The following is a 22,823-nucleotide window of genomic DNA, read 5'->3' as shown; positions in this document are numbered from 1 at the left end:
TATTTTCTGAATAAATCTGCTTATGGCTTATAAAACACTTAATCCATTTCATTTTCCCACTTTGTGATGTACAGTAGAACCTTACCTGAATGGATAGTGAGTTTTTCCTACTTAGTCTTCTACCAGATAACAATCTTTTTCTACATTGCCCCATTAAGCATCTAAATTTATGATTTTTTATGAAAACTCATATACTTCCAAGCTAAGCATTGTGGTAAAATGCATCTGTGAGCTTCCCTTTTTGGTTCTTTCTCACTAAGGTAGAAATTTACTGGTCAATGACATTCCTGCTTTTACATGAGATATAGACCGGTTTTGTCAATCAGCTCCTGAAGCATTATTCCAGAGCCAAGAAAACCAAAGGTCACTTGGCAACACCATCTGCACAGCCACATTTTCATCTCCAGGATGTATCTTTCTTTCTGAGCTACAAAGCTTATCAAGGACTGATGAGAATGCCAACCCTTCCTGACCCAAACTTCATAATCATTTTAGGATCATCATGATCATCACGCTTAGGATGAATAACCTCCTGTAGTATTAATGTTGCAATAATTTTGAGGTGGCAGATGAAATTTGGTAATACTTTACTAACCCCCTGAACTCAAGTTTCTCCAGAGGTACATCAGGTGTAGTTAATAAACCCTGCTCATACTGTTAGGAGGGGCTCATCTGTTATCATTCGCTGCTGGCTGTTTCAGATGGGAAACCATCAATACTGAGAAAGGTGCGCTTAAGCTACCCCTCTGCAAAATGGAAAACTCCTTCACCGTTTGTGCCACTGCAGAGCTTCACATATGCCCAGCTTCTTTAACATCTCTGCATGCATCTTTCATTTGTATCATCTTGATCTCAAAGGCTGTTTGATTCCACCTTTGCAGCTTCCCTACTTGCTTCCTAACATATTTTCCAATGAGGACTTTGTTCACTGGGAATTCTGCCTTTCACTTGTGGAGAACTCAGGCTACTGCCTTTACAAATCAAGTGAAGGATCTGGGTGGTGGCAAGTGGTGTCTGGTGGTCACAGATCTAGGTAGGAGAATATCTGATAATAGAAATTGTTGTATATTAATTCCAACAGCAGGGTTTGGTGGGGTTATTTTAGGGTTTTTTTTTGTTTGGTTTTTTGGGTTTTTTTTAATGTTTCAAAGTCTTTAAATATATTTTGTTTGTGCAAGTTGGCCTCTTTGCACGCTTCTGTATTTGCTAGTTTTAAATTCTCTTGCTTAGCTGATATAGCTTAGAAGCTTTATTGTCATAGAGCAGAAACTTTAATATACCTGGTCAAGGTTTCCCTGAGAGAACATGTGTGACCTTACCTGTTTAATGACCTGGCATCCACCTGTCAATGAAAGCAACTTGCAGCATGATCTGCAGTCTGTTCCAGGCACAAAAAGCTAGACCTAAGCAGCTTTTTTTTTTCCGTTCTATTTTGTTTTAAATGAGGATAATTCCATGCTGAAATCCCTAATACTTTCCTACAGCAGATGTCTTACAAAGTTTAGAATTTTGTGAAATCATAATTAAAAGGCATTTGCTCCCTTACAATTTTTCCTTTGGGATTTTTTTTTTTTGTAAAGTAATAAATATTCATAGTTAATACTTCTCATGACTTCTATTTTACCATTATTTTCTTTTGAGATGTTTCATTTATACTTGATAATAAGTCTCCCTTTAAAATTACACCCTGCCACCATTAATAAGATTTTTATTTCTTAAAGATTAACTACCTTGATTTCTCTTACTGCTAATTAAAGACAAAATACTATGTATTGAGCCATTGCTTTAGAGAAATCAGTTTATGGTATAGTAGGAAAATTTCCTTTGAGCCAAATTTTTTGTCTTATAAAATACATATATATACATAAAGTACTTTTTATAAAATGTATAAACTTTCATTTTAATATTCTTTGATTTTCAAGTTCTAGAGATTTTAAAAAAAAAAATCTCAATTTTCACTATTAGCTTTTTTATAATTTTGCTAACATCAGTGTAGATAGACTAACACAACTTTGGTCATATTGTTTTAATTATTGGCATTACATTAACTTTTCAGTTCTCTGGCAATGTCTCGTTTTTCTAAGATTTTTTAAAAAAGAAAATGAGTGGTCCAGAAAAGCTCTTGGACTGTTCTTTCTATCCTTTTGATAGGAACTAGCCTAAAATTATATAACCGCTTTTTTTAGCACCTATTCTAAGCATTGAAGTAATACAAAATATTTCTGTGTTGCTCTGAAATGCAGTCAGATATTTTCTTTTTCCCAAGAGTATAGTAATCATTCAGTACTGATGCTACAAATAAGCTGAAATCTATGTAGACACCTTTTTCCTAAATACACGAGAAGGTATTCCAGGTTCAGAATGGATGTAAAACTTTGACACACCTAAATTTCAGGGAACAGTCCAGTCTTCAAGTTTTCCATGTTAGCCATGGAAACATTTTCTTGGTAACACTTTCTGTAGGTAACTTTTACCCGAGGAATCCTCTAATTGCCTATACCGGTTTGGGACTACCGGTTCTGGGAACCTAGGCAAGCTCTATTTTGTTGTCTGCATAGACTACCATGTCTGTATCTCCTGGGAAGTCCCAGAAGATAAGCATGATGAATGCGGTGGCTTCCTGAAGGTGCTGCTTAAGTTTTACCTATACAATTGTGACTCTCAGCCACAACGTTGAAACCTAAAATGCTGGATCTACTCAGACTGACTGAAACTGAACCTTGATCTCCTGTGTTATGAGAGGGTGCAAACCATTACCTCATAGCTTTTTGTTCTCATCCCTACTGCTGAAGTTGAAGGAATATTTTCTAAATGGATGCTTACAGTTTGGGCTTAAGCGGAATTATATTATGAAGTGGGGTCTTGTCTTCAAAAAAAAAAAAGGAGCTGATGGTAGGCACTGAGGTAATAGTAGAAAGGTAAAGAGCAGCTAGTGCGGAGGATGTGAATTAGAGTGTACTGGCTGATCTGGTGTTAATATAGCCTCCTGTTAACTCCCTATACAATATGCTTCCATTACTATAAGGAGCAAAAATTACTAGGCACAAGCCTTTAATTCAGCTTAACAAGACCAACTTAAATTGTTTTGATTAGATGTTTTCTGGACATAATATTCTAGAAAAACTTCATATAAAATGATAAGAATGTGTTACTTTGGCTTTTATTCATATTTCATTAATATTTAAATATACAGATTTCTTAAAGGACAGAGGATCTTATTTCCACTTAATTCTGCTAATAAGTAATGGTCCAAATGGCTCAAATCAGAAGACATAACTTGCAAAGAAAGTGCAAAAAATAGAGATACTCAGCTAAGCAGCGTGGTTGTATTTAAAAGCACAAGTGAGCGGGATGTTCACTGTTTTAACAAAATTTCACAGATGTGTCAAAGAGTAAGATTTTGCTAGGAAGAAGAAAGTAGCTAAACAGTATTTGTTTACTGTAGGTTTCTCAACCACATAGGTTACTCGAAGAAAAATAGACACATAAAATAAACAGCAAAACACATAAAATTAATGCTTGCAGTGCAAGCGTGCCCTTGTAAATTGGATTGCATATAAAATAAATAAATAATGAGTGTTGTTTTTTACAAGTATGATTTATGTCACTGTTCATCACATGCCATTAGACAAAAATGCACAATTAAAGATCTAAGCAGCAGCTCTTCTCATTTCAGCTGTCTGCCAAATGTTATGTTATGCTTGCATTTTAAATTAATGATAGTGAAGCAAAGGGGGAAGACATGCAACTTGTTTATCAATCTGCAAACTTAAGGCTTAGAAAAAAACCTCGTTTCTATATCACATATTCTCCAACATTTTTCTCTTTCAGCCTTAAGTGGCAAATACTTAGCCTAAATTCTGTATACCTATTTCTTATTGAAAGGGTGCTAAGTAAGTGAAATATTCTTCACTGTTCACTATATCAACATGGACATGAATTTGGAGAGTATCTATAGGTAGCACAGAGGAAAATGGCTTTCTCTAGTTTTTAGGTCTCTGTCATTCCCTTATGGACTATTTTGGCAGCAATGTTTGCCTATATACCCTTTCACATATACATGCCACTACACTTTGCTCTTCTCTGCGTGACATACGGAGCATTACTCAGTAGGATATAGTGTCCTTAATTATAGCATTACATGAAAAATTTGTTATAAGCTGTGGGTCTATCTCAATACCCTATCAAAGAGCAAGGACATGTCAATTTGCATATTTTTTTTCCATTTAAACAAACTCATTGTTTGATACTGGTTTCAGTAGGCAGACAACATTCTAAAGATACATTCCATGAAATATTCTCATCACAAAAATCTAACACCTGGTTATTTCTCATATTGATTGTTTGATCCAATGAAAACCAATATTTTATACCTTTTCATGAACCTTTTGCCCTGGCTCCATTCCTTCAATATGCTCTGATTCAGCAGGCCCTTCACCAGCTGCCATTTTCCTTTGAATGTGTGCATTTTGTTCACGCAAAGCTACAATCTGCAAAAGAAAGAAAATAAGTGGTCAAAACACATAAGAAACTGAAAAACTACTGAGCAGACAATTTGTTAAATCTCTTAACACTTCCATCCTATATTGGCCATTTGTAGCATTTGCAAAATTATGTCTGCACATGCAGAGAGGTTTAAAACCCAAACACGTTAATAATGACTAAAGGCTGTTAAGGACAGAAATGTACCAATAAATGAGAGGATAGTCAACACTATCTTGTTTTATCTTTTTATCCTTATTTTCTGCTAGGGTACCTTTTTTTCTTAACTTGAAAGATGAAAGAGCTGTTAGGCATTGATTTTGTAACACTACAAGAACAGGACTCATTCTTTCATACAGAACGCAATGGATGCCAAACTGTCATTATAGGGAAACAGCGCCAAAGGGCTATGAAGCAAAACCAAGTGATGTAAAATGAAGTGCTAGCTTTCTGCCAACTTCCCATCTGATATTAACTGCAATATTCGTTTTAAGTGGTTTTTGTTAAGAAAAACATATACGTAAAAGTCCTCTACTGAGGTATCCATTGACTATTTTAGTGCATATACAAGCAGGGTTTATTGTATTAAAACAATTATTGTATTTATTGGTAGTGCCATTAAAAATCCCATGCAGCTACTGGAAAATAAGCTGCTTTCTCTGACTTTGTAGCTTCCTCCCAGTCAATACACAGGATGGAACGATTCAGGTCCTGTTTTTACATGGTATACTATTAGAAGTTGGAAGATCTGTCTAACATAAAACTTACTTATTTTGATGAATTGCACAGTTAGATCTCTCTGCAGTGTTCTGCTTTCATGAGCACATATAATGAATGATTTATTGAATGGATAATGTTGTGTATTAAACACAGTAAAACACTGATAGGGTATATAGATGCCACTTTTGGAAAGCTGGTGTAAATTTAAAGGCTTCTGTCACTGTAATGTGTCAGCATAAATCCTGAGTCAGAAACACCCTAAAACACTGTCCTGTCCTACAATACAAAAAAGTGGGGATGGAGGCAAGATTTAAGGTACTACATACAACCTGGTAAGCATGTACAGCAGCCAAGATTTTGTGGGACATTAAATTTTAATTTACATTAAAAATATATTTACTTTGATCTGAATAATTTAGTTTGAAAATAATAATAATAAAAAAACTTCTTCAAATGTGTTTTTTAACTTATGTTTAAATTCTGACTGCAAAGACCATTTGAATCAGCTCTGACTAGCATTATAGAATTTAGGAACGGACCATTTTAAACAACTTTTCCTTAATATAAATGTTGAAAACTGTTGTGATATGAGTCAGGCTGATTCACTGCTCACTAAACTCCAAGTTACAGCCCTTGTAGAACTTGTGTGACTCCCACTGATTTCAGTGCCAAGACCAAGGCTTAAGGGCAACATTTCACCCAAAGCAATTATAGGAAAACATAAAAGAGTGGGAATTAAAACTGAGACAATCTGTGTCTTTTGGAGTTGTACAAATACACTGTGCTTTAAAGCATTTTGCTTAAACAAGACAATTGGGTCTGTCTTAACAGAAAAAAAGTTCTTTATAACCTCATTAGTATTGACTCCCTTTGTACACAGTAATCAGTAATTTAATAGTTTTTCTGAATACTTTCACTGATTTATTTTTCATGGTCCAAATGGTTCTCATATCTAAAATACAGAAAATATGGTTCCCACCAAGCAAAAGTAGCCATCAATTAATGCTAAGTGTGACTTTCAGGCAGATTAAGGGATATACTACAATGTGTATATTATAAAATCATGATTTATGGAGAGTAATTATACATCACGTGAAACAAACCTAATATCACAGGATATGTTAACTGGCAGCCAATAGATCTGAATTTTCATATGATAATCTTTCATTGATCCATTAAAACACAGACTTCACTATGCCTTTGTTTTGAATGATCAAATCTAGTACAAATCCTTAATCATCCTTTAGGTCAATAAGAATATTGTATAAATGCTACTGCAAGTTTTTATCATTTCATCATATATTCCACAACAGTTTATTTCTTCTTAGCCTCTGCTGGTTTTTAGATACCTTAGGATTACCACTGTCTTAATTAATTAAATTATTCCTTCAAAGTCAAAGGCAACTAAAAGAACACAATATTGTGTATCATTATTTTTGATTATTCACTTGATTTTTTTTAATGTTTTCGAGCAATTTCCTTGCCAAAAATCCATCATTGTTAAAGCTTATTGTTTCAATGGTTTTATTATGGTAATGAATACAGAGTGACTATATAAAGCAACAACATGGAGTTTGAAGTCTGGCACATCTTACAAGTTTCAGCACTAGGGTAATCATCAGATAACAGATCAAAGTTGTGAAGAACCACACAGCTAAATTGCTTTCATACTTGTTCTCTCTTTTTGATTTAAAGAATAAATTAAGGTGGAATTAATGCTCCTAAGGAAGCATAGGAACTCTCCTGTGTCTTACAAATAAACACAATTTTTTACTTTTCAGTTTGCTGAGGCAAAAGATTTTTAATTGCTACCACACTCTTGTTTATTACTCATTTCTTATTTAACTTGAACTTTCAATAATTTGTAAATTATTTGTAAATATGCTAATTTAATCACTGAACAATTTGTGTAACTTTCCACATGGGTAGCCAAAACACAGCTGAATGGAGGATAATGATGAAATAGGTGAACATGAAGACACAGACAACTCTAATTTTTTTCCTGTGTAGCCTCTGAATCTTCTTAAAGTCTAATGATCATTACAACACCAGACAGTGATAATATCACAAGTAAGAAACCAATTGTTCAACATAGATAAAACTCAGTATTACTACTTCTGAGAGATGCTTAGTTTTTATATTGATGTTTTTATGTTTGTGATATCCAACTTAACTTTACTACAAAACATGTTTACAGACAGCTTTCCAAGTACCTACATACTATTTAACCCTCTAAGGTTAAATTCTTAATGATTTTCATGCCAAGTTCTCTTTCGAAAAAGTAAAAGGTAATATTCTTGAGGATGGAGTCATATCTGTTATAAATGAAACAAAACAAAATCCAAAAAGTTAAAAGATTAATAGAAAATAAATGTGGATAAATACCCACTATTGTACCCCAAACTGGACATTCAACCTAAACATTCAAGTCCAAATAATACCTGCTAAAACATTATCAAACATACCACATATTTTTTTTCCTTATCAGCTTGTGATTGTGGACCTCAAATGATAGATTCCTTTCCTAAATTGCTGGCACAGATATTATTTTCGTATTTAGCACGCTTGCCAACATTTGACCTGGACCACAGGAACACATTTCAATGTGACTCTAATCTAAGATGAGTGCAAAATTGCAGACATTCTAGTCTCTCCATAGTTAAGTCGAAAGATAGCTTCCTGTTGCAAGTCTAAATTGGGCTACGGGCTAATTTTGCCAAACAGTGAGCTGAACTGAAAAGTTGGTTTTGATTGAGAAAAATGAAACAATGGTTGTGAATTTAAGAAGATTAAAATGTAGACTGTTACTTTTCTAGTTTAACCTATCTAACTTTTGTGGCTTAACCCCATGAAAATATCCTATAACCGAAAGAAACATTCCCTTAGCTTGTTCTCCTCTCATAGACATGTTAATCTTCAACATTCTTCTCACTTTTGTAGTCAGTTTTTATGACTGACAAGGGACAATTTTATAACTTTGAAACTTCAAAGTACTTCCATCAATTTACAATCTGTCTTGGAGATTTCAAATGCCCATAGAAACAAATGGCACAATTGCTAAAGCTCCACTCTGCCATAGTCATTCTGAACATATACACAACTTTTACCTTTTTGTCTCAATGTTAAAATATTTTCAACTTTCCTAAAGTCCAGCTTTTTGAACTACAGTTTTGGGAAACATTCCTCCTATATTATCCATAAAATTCCCTTCAAAATCTTAGCCTAATTTATGTCCATTATCTATAGACATCACTGAATCATACGTTTTTTTATGAAGTTAGTATTCAAAAATTCAGATTCAAAATTAGAACTGGTCTTCATTTTCATACATGACCAAATCTATATCTCACATCTATACACGTGGGAAAAAAAAATAAAAATAGTCTGAATTCAGCTATTAAGGGACTAGTCATTTAAAACAGTGAAATACAGCATAGAACACAATATCAATACATAAGCCAGAGCTGATCTGAAAAAGTACCTGATGTTATAGAACTATATCTATTACCCATGCTGGTGAAAAGGGCAATGTAGTAAGCCAATAATTTCATAATCAATACAGATTACGTAAGACTATAAATCAGTAAGCAATAGCATAAATTCCATCTATTTAGCAAGGGAAACAGTCTGATTACTATCCACAGTAGGACAATAAGACATACAAATGAAAGAAATAAAAGATTCACATTGCAATTGCAAAACCTACAATCTAATGAAGGATAACCCAAAGGGAAAGGAAAAATCAGTACACAAAAAATGACCACAATTGAACTAGGCTCATTGGACAAAATAAAAGTAAACTGGAACACACAAACTATACATGCATGAAGATGCAATGGATTTACTCACAGTGAAAAGTCTCTCACAAGATACAAAATGAAGCAGGAGAAGCATTTCCTCTACATGTTTACTTTGGGTATTTTACAAAATAATCAATTTAAAAGTGTTTGAGAGGTGTGAAATCCAAATCCATTTCTAAGCATACAAATTGTAAATGACAGGGTACCTCTCCTAATGAAACTTAATCAGTTCTCTGCTTCCAATTGTTTGAGTGGCCATTCATTACCTCTTTATGGTTTCAGGTAATTAACTTTGCTATGAATATTTTGTATAGTTACCTATAACAGCAATGAAAATGAACTACCAATTTATTACACTTTTTTAATTAACAGTTGCCTATTATAGATACATTTTTTAATCACACACTTATTGGTCTTTATAGTCTAATGTCATTCAAAAATCTGTCTTACCTTTACAGAACTTTGGTCTTGTCTCTTTCCTACTGTACAGATATCTTGAGCATCAATTTGTTAGATATTCTAGACCAGTAATTGTCTCACTGCCAGACTCTCTCAAAGCGTAAGCATTCTCCAACACCTTATGGTTTTGTTCAGAGATGTATGAAGCTTTGGCTGCTTTTTGCCCTGTGTTTTAGTGTTCTAGGCTTTTTGTGAGCATGTACTAAAAGACAAATGACTGCTATTTTTCAACCAGATGTGTAAGAACAAATGTGAATTAATTTCTTATTTTCTTGGTCAAATTACTTTAAACCAAGTAAGAAAGCAGCACATAACCTACAAAACACCAAGAAATTTGTTAGATATGATTTAGATATAAATATGTAAGAAAATATTTCCTTGTTCAAATATCAAGTTAAAATCCCTCCAGACTGGTAGAAAGGAACTAAATGCATTTCTTTCTCTGTTAGGGATCATGGTGATAGTTGGTCCATAAGTAGCACTGACAACTGCAGGAAGGAAGAATGATCACTGTTGACAGGAAGAATGATTTTGTAGTTGAAAGCTCAGGGGGTCTCAGAATTTGGAAGTCTTAGATGATTTCTGGTGGTGTTAGCTGGTAAGATTAGGGGTGAATCAGAGAATATTGGCTAGTTAGGGACCAGGCAAAATAACTTCCTTGCCACTAGGCTTTCTCTGTAGGTGTTTGGACATCCTCAGGGAGAAGCTGTAGTTACTATCAATGTATGTAATATACTGTAAATTACAAAGATGGTATTCTGGGTACTTTTCCTATCCATAGCAATTTCCTTTGCTTGAAATCTTGTTCTCTGGGGCTGTGTTCCCAGTGCTGTTGTTCTGTAAAAAGTGAGCACTCCGTACCTGACCCCAGCGCAGAGCTTGGCCTACTTAGAGCAAAAATACTGTTTCAATCTTTAGCGCCCTGTATCACCTGGTCACTTAAGGCAGAATTACAATAACTGAGCTGAAAATCTTGACCTTTTCAGGCTGGCACAGAGTTGGCACTGAAAAGCCAAAATGTTGACCGCTTAGATTAAAGTGGTTATCTGATTCCTTCTATAAATGTTGGAGAGATACATGTTGGAGAGAGAAACATCACCAGGGGATCTTTAATGTGTGACAAAGGCGGAACGAACGACGTACATATATTTTCTCCTGAGTGAAGGGAAAACAGTCAATTATCTTAAACTAAGAGGCTCCCACCATAATAGCTACATTTAAGCAAAATAAATACCATCAAACACTGAAGAAATTCCAGAAATAACTCTATGAAGTAAAAAGCATGCCTGTAATATGGTACTATACACTAACCTGGTCCTGCCCACTTGTCAGACACAGTGGGGAAAACTGTTCCAGTTACTTTATGGATGCATACTTCCCTTCTCACAGTGTGTATGTATGGAATACTGTACGCAGTATGGTACAGAGAAAAAAAAATAGTTAGATGTTTTCAAAAGTATATGGCCTCTCTGTAGGCTAAATGAAATCCTATTCTAATTTTTAAACTAGTTGCATAATCAATTTCTCTACTGACTTTAACATTTTTGCTATTTAAATTGTATTTAAAACCATCTACCAGTAAAGGATTTAAATGTAATTACTATAACCATCTTGATTTAATTTTGTTCTCTATTGAATAAATGATTACAGTATGTAGACATATAAAGATACATAATTTAATTAATAAACATATAAGGCCAAATGTTCACAGAGGTTTCTTTTTGTTTCTTTCTAATATTTAAGAGTAATCTTTTTTACTTCAATTTTTCAACTTCAAATTATTTAATGTATTTCAATAGTTTTGGAACAAGTTAAATACACTCTTCTGCTGTTAACAGAGGCTCTAAACACACATATATAATGTTAGACAGTCTCCTAAAACCAGTAAGAACTTGGTTCACTTCAAAAATACATGGCATTAAAGGGGAACAATTATTTTAAGCTTCTGAACTTGCCATACCTGAAACCACTGAGCTTGTTTCTTCGATCTTCCAAGACTGAAACAAACCTGTCCTAGGCAACTAAACTCACTGATAAAAATGTTTTACTTTGCTACAGCTGACAGATCTAGAAGGCTTTTTTTGTAATCTCCTCTTACCAGGAAGGTGTTTCTTTTCACATGGACAGTATGCTAAAACAAACCTCTAGTGACTATACTGTGTCAGCTTTCCATCCAGCTCTTATTTATGTAAGTCTTTCAGAGAACAGTGAAATTGCCTACTTGGATGTCCTCCTACAGTATTCTATCATAAGTGTCTATATTTAAACAGTGTTAAATATCAGATTTCAGTCTACTGAGAACATAATTCAGACTTCTGGTACACCTTCTGACTTTGCTTTGATTTTGACAGGGATAGTTTGTGTTAAGCTTTAATCAATGTCTATAATTTTGTACCATAAATATTAAGTGTGGCATGGGAAATAAAGGATGCTTAGAGACTGACTGCCTCAATGGAAATTTAAATCCTGAGTCATAAACACAAATATCATCTTTTACATTTCTAATTTGTGTTATTTTGTATTATCAGGATCTTGTATAAACAATGTACTATATTTCATTCTCTGGTGCTGGAAAAACACAGCTTGGGATGCACACTTGCAAAACTTCTCATGAAAAACAAATTGATCTTTTTTTGAATCTGAACAAGAAACAGGTTTATAAGAGGAGATATCTTTCATGAGCGGAAGGACATTTTAACCAAATTAAGATAATTATGTGAGATTTTATGGGCTCCTCAGGGTAGGTTTAGAAAGAATGCATCTTATTCAGTGGGGCTCACCTGGATGCCTGCTGTAAACTGTAAAAACAAGACTTACATAAAAAATGTAGCTATGTCAAAATCTTAATTTTAATTGTATTTCTCCATGAGTAAAAAGGGATCTTTTAATAATCTTGTTCAAAATATACTTTCAATATTTAATTAGAATCCCACTGGACAATTTAAGCTATTACTGCAACTTTAATGACTCTGTCAGCTGGGTTGTGACAGATTTAGCTGCAGTACTTTTGTGCCTCCATCCTCTGAGTCTATCAGCAGGATATCAGAAGCATCATGAGCAAGTCCCCAGGAGTTGCTGGTCATGAGTTTCCACTTATACACAGTTTCATATGGGATGCAACACTAGGAAATGTGGTACCTGAGGTAAAGAAACCCATTCTCTGTTATAGGGGTAGGGGATGTTATACAAATACAGAGAAAAATCTACTGGAGATTTGAAATTTCTTAGCAGATTCTTCCATTCTACAAAGTTAATGCAATTCACAAACCAAAGGCAAAACAGACTATCCCAGCGGTGTCAGTCTTTCTAACCCCCACTTTCCAGCTTATGCCCTTTCTTGTTCCACTGCTCTGTGATCACTTGCAGCCTCACGATTGCCAAAATATAGCAATTCCAGCATAGCATAGTATAGGCTTACCTGCATATGTTTTGACACATATTCACATTACTGAATGAATCACTGATAAGTTTGCACAACAGACCACTCAGGAAATCATGCACAAGATGACTGTATAGGTGTTATAATGTGATGGTTTAGAAGCAAACTGGTATAAAAGGATTTGAATGTGAGTCTGCTTTTACAGTATAGTGGCTAGTTTTCTGAATGAGCAATTAAATTTTGCCTGAAAGCAGATACATTATTAGGATTTTTATTTTTTTCTGGCAAGAAAATTAGCCATTTATAAGCTTTAAAAATATTCCAGTTGAACACTTCTATTTTCAAATATGCTTAAAATATTCATGGTAAAGAACTAGGCAAAACCCCTACATTCATACGTATGAGTATTGCACATGTCCCTGCATATTTGTTTATGTTGTATTATGTGCTCTGGAATGAGATAGGAAACCGGACAGGAGTAGCAAAATCATGACATGGAACCTTTTGGCACAATAAATCATATTGCGCATGAAAGAAACGACTTCTAAGTTGCATCATGCTGTCACATCTTGTAGGATCCCAGAGGAAGCCTTGCATGTGCCAAGCTACACAGTCTTCGAGCAAATAGCATGGAAATGGATGCAACCACAGGCCATGCAGGGCAGCCGTTGGATCACAAGCTCTTGCAGTAAAAAGCAGAGGCACCAACCAAGTGCTAGCTGCTCTGAAGAGGCACACTTGGAGCACTACAAAGGATCACAGGATCAGCAGCTTGACTGCACTGCAACAAGATCTATTTGAATTCAGTACGTTAATGAGTGCACTGCCCTAGGTGGTTTTGGCAGATATCATCCTGAAAACTGCCATGTAAATTCTCACAAGACTTACTTTTCTGGATAAAAACTTCTATACTAATCAACATGACCAAATCCACTCCGTTTAGTCATCCACTAATGACAACTTTCTTAGCCTGTCATAAAGATCAACCATGTTTCAATTATTTCCAGCAATCAATGGGATTGTCACAAATTCTGGTTGGCTTCATTTTCTACATTGATCAAAAGAAGAGCCCAAGTAGGGAGCTTCCCTCATCTTTGAATAACAGTGATGAAACATGTACTAGTGAGATGGTCTAGTCATTAGACCACCAAAGTGTTCCTGGAAACTTGGGGGAGAGCTGGTATGTGTGGCTCAGCCACCTTCTGGACAATCTTTCCTAGGCAACAGTAGCTGAAAGTCTAAAATTCACAACCCTGCCTAATAATGTAATTTCCTTCTTATCTACTAAAGTGTCTGACTTTGGTAGATAGGATAAAGAAGGGTTTAAATCAAGAAACAGATTTTCCTTGTTTTTTCTCCTACAGAATTTTTGACCTATCCATGTACAAAACTAAATTAATAAATATATATGAAAAAGGGTGGTGTTGGCTTGCGGTGGGGGGATCTTTCTTGCCAGAGTGGTAGGTGAAATCTCAGTATATTTCAGCATCATGATCAAATGAACTATTTAGAATTGATGACTGGCTACATACATAGCATTTGAGAGAGTAAATGCAAGATGCCCTTCAGGCTATCATAAACGCACCTTCTGACTTCATAAACCAAACTTCTCATAGATCTATACAGAGTCATTTAAAAAAACAGATAAAAATGAATCTCCCTGAAGATGGCTTTAGTGCTGAAATGCTTTAGGTTTTCCATTCAGCAATGCAGATTCTGAGCTTTGCAGCCAGTTACATTTGAAAGTGCAAGTATGGATTTAAGAGTTTATTTTCAAAACAGATAGGAGTTAAACCAACTATGGACCACACAGCATTGTAATCAAAATTAGCCACACTTTGATAGAAAAAAAAAAAGAAAGAAAAAAGAAAAAAAGCCTTTTCAGATTGCAAAAATAACTTTGCAAGGTAGGAAATGAAACCTCCAGCACTAACAATGTACTTAGGGCTCACTTTGATGGAAGAAAACGATATACAAGCTTTGTGTTTTTTTAAACTCAGCACCTTCTCTCCCATTCAACTACTTAAAACAAAAAGAATTAGACACATTTGCAAGTAGAGCTTTTATAGTACTCTGAAAATTCACTTGTAGACTACATGTTCACATCTGACTGACAATATCAGCTAGGTTTATTTTATATTTGCCTGGTATATTTGCCAGTGTATTTCATTGTTATTTAAGTAGTGAGCTTTCCGGAAACTTTATACAATTGAGCCCTTTAAAATGTGTCCTGACATATCAAGAAAAATACTACTTTATTCATGGAAAAACCCTGTAGTAGTTATAAGCAATATATATTTTCAACATTTTTACGTAATAAATTCTTCTCTTCCTTTTTGAGATTGTTGAACTTTTATTAATATTACTGTTTAGCTTTCATTGCTATGGAGTAATACTCATTACAGTGAAATCAACTTCGTGAGGGAGTCTCTCTAACCCTTGGAGATTAGGCAGTAGTAAGCCTAATGAAAACAGATCTTGTACATTTCTGCTGTATGGGGTTTAAATGCTGTATGCTGTACGGAGTAAAAAATGGAGAAATTGAAATAGAACCTCTATATTCTTACTTCTGAAGGGCCGGGAAGTATTGTCTTATCATTACTAGAAAACCAGCATTTGATCGCGAGCTTGCAAGAGAACGTACACTCAGACTTACAGCAATGCTTTTAAAGTCGGTCAGAGGAGCGTTGTAAAAGAGTACACTCAGACTTACAGCAATGCTTTTAAAGTCGGTCAGAGGAGCGTTGTAAAAGATAGTTAACTTAAAAGTTGGAGGGTCTTTATTTTGTGGTAAAAGGAGGAGGTAGTACACTGAGCTCCAGCCCCCAGTTACAGTTCTTCTATGGTTTAAGTAAGCCTTTATCTTCTATGCTTCAAATTTTGTCAGAGCAAGCTAAAACATCTAGCTTCTGCAGCTTAGGTATGTCTTGATTATTTTTTTCTTATAACACTGATGCAGGTACTGCTCTCTGTGACCCTGCTTATATGGCAGCTAGCACTTCCAGGCTGCTTTCATGTCACTGAAGTGCAAATAACAAATGCATGCAAAGATGACTGGAGATGCTCTGAATCTGTGGCAGCTTCATAACTTTAACTGGAAAACGTGAACATACTAACCACGTGTGATCCTTTACTGTTGGTGCTTTATGCTCATGGTAACTATGGACAGGTTCTGGCTATCAATGTTTTATTGACACGAAGGGTCACTTCTGTTCATTACAAGGGTATTGTGGTCCAGGGGTAGCTGACAGTTGTGGCACACAGCTGGCTGCATGAGGGGACTGCTTGCAGGACCTTCTGATATCCATTTACACCATCACTGAGTCCTGACTCCTTCTGAACACTAATTGCCTGGATCAACAGTCATTTTTATACTTTAAATGTAATAATACACTAACACTTTAGGGTTTATTAGTCTCCTTCATGATGAATTCTGAACCAAATTGTTACTGTGTAAATAACTGTCTTGTGCTATTGCATGTAGTCGAGCACATATACCATTTATTTCTGTGGTGTACTGGCAACACTTTGAAAACAAAACAGGAGTCACTTAAAGCTACTGTGTAGTTGCTATTATGAAAAACAATATCTGTCAAGATTTTTCACAGAAGATTACCAGGTACGTTTCAATACTTTTTCTTCAGAAACCCTTATCTAACTAAATAAAAATGTACTACTTCTAATTTGTCACAAAAATTTTATGAAATAGGATACACTGAAAGAAATTTTACAGAGACTCGCACAATGGAAAAATAATAACAAATATCAATTACATGGTTGCATTATAGTGCGTATTTGACACCTGCTGACTAATTTCTCTTGGTGGTTTTTTTTTTTTCTAAGCAAGCTCAACAAAATGGTAGCAAAATTATTCTTTCATTATTACTCTCACAAAGACACTAGTAACGTACCCAAACCAGGATACAAAAGCCATGGAATTCATTGGTAGTACAGGGTGGTCAGAGCTGAGGATGGATTTGTCAGAAGCATTATGATCTTTGTTTTCAACAACACAGGAGTTATTGAAATATATATACATAGTGCGCATATATATATATGATATATGTGATAGTATAGGTATTTTATTTATATAATTATATATACCTTGTGTATACGATTATATATGTTTATATATGTTTAATCATACAAACATATTTTTAGTATCCAAGCCACTGACCATAAATAAAATCATGTGCCTCTAGGGCTTTATGCAGTTGCTTTTAGTACATAAGCATTTAATTGAAAACTACCCATGCTTAAGGTATGTAATTTGGTTTCAGGAATCCTGCTCAGGTTAAAACGAAGTATTTAGCTATTTGCACTGAAAATCCATTTTCCTCTTCTGATTACATGAATATATTTCCCTCCAATAAAAACAGTCTTCCCACAATGAAATTTTGGACTCTGTATATTGTCACCTAGAGACTGTGATTGTTTAGATTTATTTTGACTGGACACATCTGTTATGAAAACAACACAATTCTGCATATGTAGTCAGTTTTTATTAAATTTTCCTATACAGCGTATCTGTATTAAAATCACCACCTGTGATACTGATTGTACAAAACATGAAAATACAATGGATAGATAGGATATGTGTGAAAATTCAGACAGGAAAGGAACTTCACCCCAGAACTACAATTAAAGGATATCAAAGCCCTGATTTGCATGCACAAACTGAAGAAATCCCAATTTAAATCTAACCCCAGTATGTTGAAATGAAAGCACAGTAGAATGAATTAAAGTACATATTTCAAATATTAAACCAAACGTACCCATTTAATTTTAGTCAACATCTTCATACTTTTCAATGACATTCTTAGAGGGAGTAATTTTTTTCCTACAGATTTCTCCAGTGAAAATCAAGGATGTGGTCCTCACTGATACAATTTCATATAGATTTTTAATGATAATAAACATTCTTAATAAGTGGAACTTCTAAATAATGTTTTAATTCTAGGACTACTGCAGAAAAGAATCTAACATGATAGCCATTTTCTAATGCAAAGGAATTAGACATACGGTTTCTTTTTTATCTTCTTATTTTGTAACCATAGATTCTACACAATTAAAGATGTCCAAACTACACTCTCTAGGAGCAATGTCAAACAAGCTGGATCATTTCTTATGACCAAACCAAGTAAAACAAGCTTTCTACAGCTCCTCTTGGAACAATTCCATCTATACATTGGTACTGCCTATTAATATGAATTAAGATTATTTAATATTTCCTAATGCTGACATTGTCCAACCAAGATCCCAAAGTAAGAATATCTAATTTTGTCCCTTTTTAGGTATTGGGAACTTGTTTGCACTAAATTAAAAAGAAACCTGATTGCAAAAATCTTCTGATATGGTTACTTAGGAAAGCATTTACCAAGATACATGTATCCTTCGCATATCCCCAGCACAGTCTCTGTTCCTCACAAATATTTTATCACTAAGGTGTTTTATAAGCATTAGCAGACCAGTAGCAAAATGGCAATAATTTTCTTCATAGTCTGTCAGTAACAGATGTGGAAACAATTTGTCATGCTTGCAGACCTTGGTCTGCCTATTGCTCTGCCTATTGAGAATGGAGGGCCAATACAGACCTCTGGGTGGCAAATTACTCAATTCACATTATTGCTGACTGCTCACAGACATTAGTTTTTACTGTCTTGCTAGTGAACTACATTATGAATTTGCAGAATAGTCTTAGAGCTGCATGTGCACTGTTGGGTTCAGGTGATCTAATAAGAAAGCACGATAAATTTTATGGTTCATATGATAAGGGAAGTATTGATTAATAAATATGAAACTATTGAAGTTTAATGCTGATTTTATTAATTAGCTAATGTCATTAATTTAAATCTTTTATTCAAATGCAGAATGTAAGACCTAGTCATACATTCAAAATATTATTATGGAGAGTAATAGGCGTAAACCATAATATGATCTTGTTATACTATATAAAATCTGGTTTGGGAGCTACTGAATGTAAATGTTCTTAACAAATCATGTCATATTTAACAAATATACACAAAATTGCATAATCATTCCAAAGAAGCACATTAAACAAATGTTAAAACAATACATCATTCCAGCAGATTAAGAACAAAGCATAATGGGTATGTGGTTTGCATTTTCATCAAGACAGATGTGCAAGATTGTTAACGATAAAGAATCAACAAGACTGATTCTTGCAGTGAAATTACCTTGATCCACACGAACATCTTGTTTGACAAATAACAAATAACCTTGAAGGTGATACAGACAGAAAGATAATCAACTATGTTCTTAAAGCTGAATTTATACCTCCAGTGCAGGATAAAATGGCATACGTTTCAAAGTTCATGAATCCCAAAACAACAGATCAAAGAGAAGTGATGTATTCTTTCTGATGTCTCATGAAAGGCACTCTGTGCATACCCTGAGCAAACTAAACAGTAGACATTAAAATTTTCACTGATATCCTTTGTACAATTAATAGCGAGCTCTACAATGCAAATCAGCTAGGCATACCTTTAATTATATGTTATGTTCTTTACTTTAGCAAGTTGGTGTGTTTAGAATAAGGCTTTTGTTAACATAACCTTATGAAACCAAGGCTGTTGAGAGTTGTATTCCATTGATTTGCTAAGCCTCCTAAATAGGCTGCCAGATATGACATTAAATCCAATCTAAAATTATCCCAGTGTCTAATCTCATGCTGACTATGAACAATCCCTAAAATAACCATATACAAATACCCTTCCATTTTCATTAATCCCCTGGAGTTTTCAGGTGTGTAGGCAAATGATTGCGAAGTATAGTCAGCCACACATCTGGCTCCTGCCATCCCTGTGTTCTCTCAGCTTCGATTTCCTCAGCTGCTATCCCATCTCTTCTTTCTCCCTTTTTCCTGCTTTGGGTGAGGAATATGTGATAAATAAGAAATTCATGAAACCTGTGCTAGAAACTCAACACTTTCCTGTTCTGTAGTTCTCTGGAATAAAATAGAGAAGATATCAGAAGATCCGTTTATCACTCCCTGAGGTATGTTCTTCAGATTCACAGCTGTGTCATATATTGATCTATTTGTTTGCTGTTGCACAGAAATATCAGGCATGTTCTGTGATCCCTATTTATTGGTGAATATAGAACATGGTAGAGACCCCCAAAATATTGCCAATAACTCCACCTCAGGAGATCCAGAAAATGGAAACTCTCCATACATGCTGATTAATTGCAGAGCAGTTGTGTTATGTAAAGAGCCCTTAACACTATGTCCTAGAATTATTTGGACTCAGGACCTCATGGACAGAACTGTCATTCCTTCCCTGCCTGCAGCCCCAGCCTTTCCTCCATTAAAAAACTAGGCACAGAGCAGGGGGGAGGACATGCTCAGCATTTAACTCCCAAGCCCAGAGTTATGATGCAGTGAGCACACCAGCATTCATGCAGTGTAGTGGGGCTGATGCGGTGTACCAGGACAATTATGTGGCAGACTGTGCACCTGGGTAGATGCTACTACAGCCATCAGCTGTCAAAAAATGAAGTTATGCAAATTAGCCAAGTTCATCCATCAATACTTATGAAATCAATCATTGCACTCATGAATTCTATTGGATTGCACTATACCTCTGGCGCCGTAGGAATAGTCAACCAGGCACCCCAGTGAAAATAACCTCAATGCTTGTTGGGACAAGAATGTTTTAAAAAAGGACCAGATTAACCTGAGTCCTCTGAGAGATATTTGCAGAGATCCTATGATGGTAAAAAGGGTAAATGATGACTGCCACATGTATTGCATGGGTTACTGTGCTACCTTGGCTTTACAGTAATGGTTTTTAACCATAGGTGTATAAGCAACATACGTTAAAAGGCAAATTTATACTATAAAGCAGGAACCATGTTTTAATATTTTTTTACAACAAAATGAGGGCCTGGTCCTTTATTAGAGCTCAGCTGGGAGTGTAGTAATGCAATATAATCATAGCAAAAATGTGCAATAAAAGCATTCCAATATAAATGTGAAAATGGAATGTATTGCTACTAAATATACCAAGAAATATTTATATCTTTGCAGTACTCTAAGTTGTAATTAAGATTAGGCCACATTTTTTAATGCAAATAGAAATACAGTATCACTCCAAAGGCAAAAGTCTGAATACTTAGGCCACAGGTATTATAGAAATGAGAATATAGCATTTAGACAAAATAATAGTATGAATATGTGTCATAGATTTCCTAGTTACTTTTCTTTAATTATTTGGACCACAGAGTTGGAAAAAAGAAAAGATGTGAAAGACTAAAAATTTGTCAATGCTTGCTTTACAACAATCAGTAGTGAAGCTGACAGGAATGATGCTTAAGGAGTGATATAAAGAAGTGTTACTCAAAACTAGTTCTTCTGCTGTCAAGCAACAGGTAAGAAAACACTGCAAATCCAAGAGAGGAAATGAGTGTAGGAGAACTCATGTGCTGAGGACTGAAATGAGTGACATCACTGAAAACATTTAGGTCAGTGTGAGACTGTAAAAGCAAAGCTAAGCCTCTCTCTTCTTTCAGAAAAAGTGAATAAGGAGAAACTCAGCAGATCCAGCTGATGGAAGGTGTAGTCAGAGCAAGAAGGTAGAAAGAGGATCTCCACAAATTCTTGCAGAAAATGTTCAAATTAAATTGTTATACATTAATGAATTTAGTACATGCCTATGTTTGCCAGAAAGTGCACCAAAGGAAGATTACATTGTAACATTGTAGCACCTGATTTGTTCTCAGAATGAGCGTCCTAGAAATATTTTTAATCCATACACACACAGAGGATTCAGTTTATGCTCATTTTGATGAAGATGCTAATTTTATGGAGAGTTTGTGCTGCAAGGTTTAGAGGAAACTGGGAATTTTTAATCTCTAGTCATCATTTATTCAGAGAAAAAAACAAAGCATTAAACCACCCATGTTTCTAATCATGAGGGACCAAGGTTTCATTAAGTCAAAGGTTTATGTCAGACAAAAAGATGAAGTAGATTTAACGAGATTTGCAAAATGTATTTCAAAGATATAGCTGTCTGCTCTTTTAATATTTAAACAATTGTTTCATAGCTGTGCAGCAGGTTTGGGGGAAGAGTAAAGAAAGAATTAGCAAATCAAAAATTTACATAGCTTTTTTACCTTTTCCCATGTTCTTTTAGACCAGGGGTCCTCAAACTTTTTAACCGGGGGGCCGGCGCACAGATGCAGTGGCAGGCCGTCATCTGCGGCTGCTTGGTTTCCCCCCAACCCCCGGCAGGGGTGGGTGGGGGGGTTCTGTAAATACCGGGGGCCAGACTGAGGACCCTGGGGGGCTGTATCCAGCCCACGGGCCATAGTTTGAGGACTCCTGGTTTAGACATTATCTTACACAGCTTAGTGCAATTAACAGTTTATAGGAGCATAAGAGTAATGTATGTATGCTAATTGATACATAGGGATGTGCCACAGCAGAAAACTGAGAGGTGCAATAGCTCTCAGGCTGTTTTGTAAATAACTGGAGTAAAACCAGTGTAAAACTCTACTCTTAATGATAGCTCTGTGACAGTGGGACTCACTGTAGTCATAAATCTTTATATAACAAAATCCCATGAAAAATTTTACAGGTAAATAAAATGAAGGAGAAGTATTGGCCATGACACAAGGTTTTAAGAAAAACATCAGAAATGCAGTGGAGATCCTTAGCAGTCTGAATCTGTCATTTCAGGTGAAGAATCTGTTCCTTAACAGCAGTAACATCCTGAAGCACCCTAATCCATTCATATTTGAGACCTTAGAATATTTGGAAAATAAAAATAGAAAGTAACAATCGTCTTTATGACATGATATTGAGAGTAATATATACTGGGATAAAGATCAAAGATTTTATTAGAACTATTAATCACACTGGATTCATGAAGGAACAAATAGCTTCCCCTTTCAGCTATGTTTTTGCTCAAGAAAATCTCCATGAACACAGACCATGTGTCCTTTCTATTAATCACAGTCTT

The 22,823-nt window shown here is 35.1% G+C and overlaps 1 protein-coding gene across 11 annotated transcripts in view; it reads right to left on the bottom strand.

Annotated features, from left to right (window-relative positions):
- PPFIA2 (PTPRF interacting protein alpha 2) overlaps positions 1-22,823 on the bottom strand; it is a 351,943-nt gene that overhangs the window by 81,211 nt on the left and 247,909 nt on the right. For all 11 annotated transcript variants that reach the window (XM_027794257.2, XM_005242638.3, XM_055808922.1 and 8 more), the window contains one exon: positions 4,374-4,490. In XM_027794257.2, coding sequence (XP_027650058.1) covers positions 4,374-4,490 — 117 coding nt within the window. The remainder of the gene's footprint in view (positions 1-4,373; positions 4,491-22,823) is intronic.

This window comes from Falco peregrinus, chromosome 6 (genome assembly GCF_023634155.1).
Source record: "Falco peregrinus isolate bFalPer1 chromosome 6, bFalPer1.pri, whole genome shotgun sequence".
NCBI lineage: Eukaryota > Metazoa > Chordata > Aves > Falconiformes > Falconidae > Falco > Falco peregrinus.
This window is presented reverse-complemented; position numbering and strand designations above follow the sequence as displayed.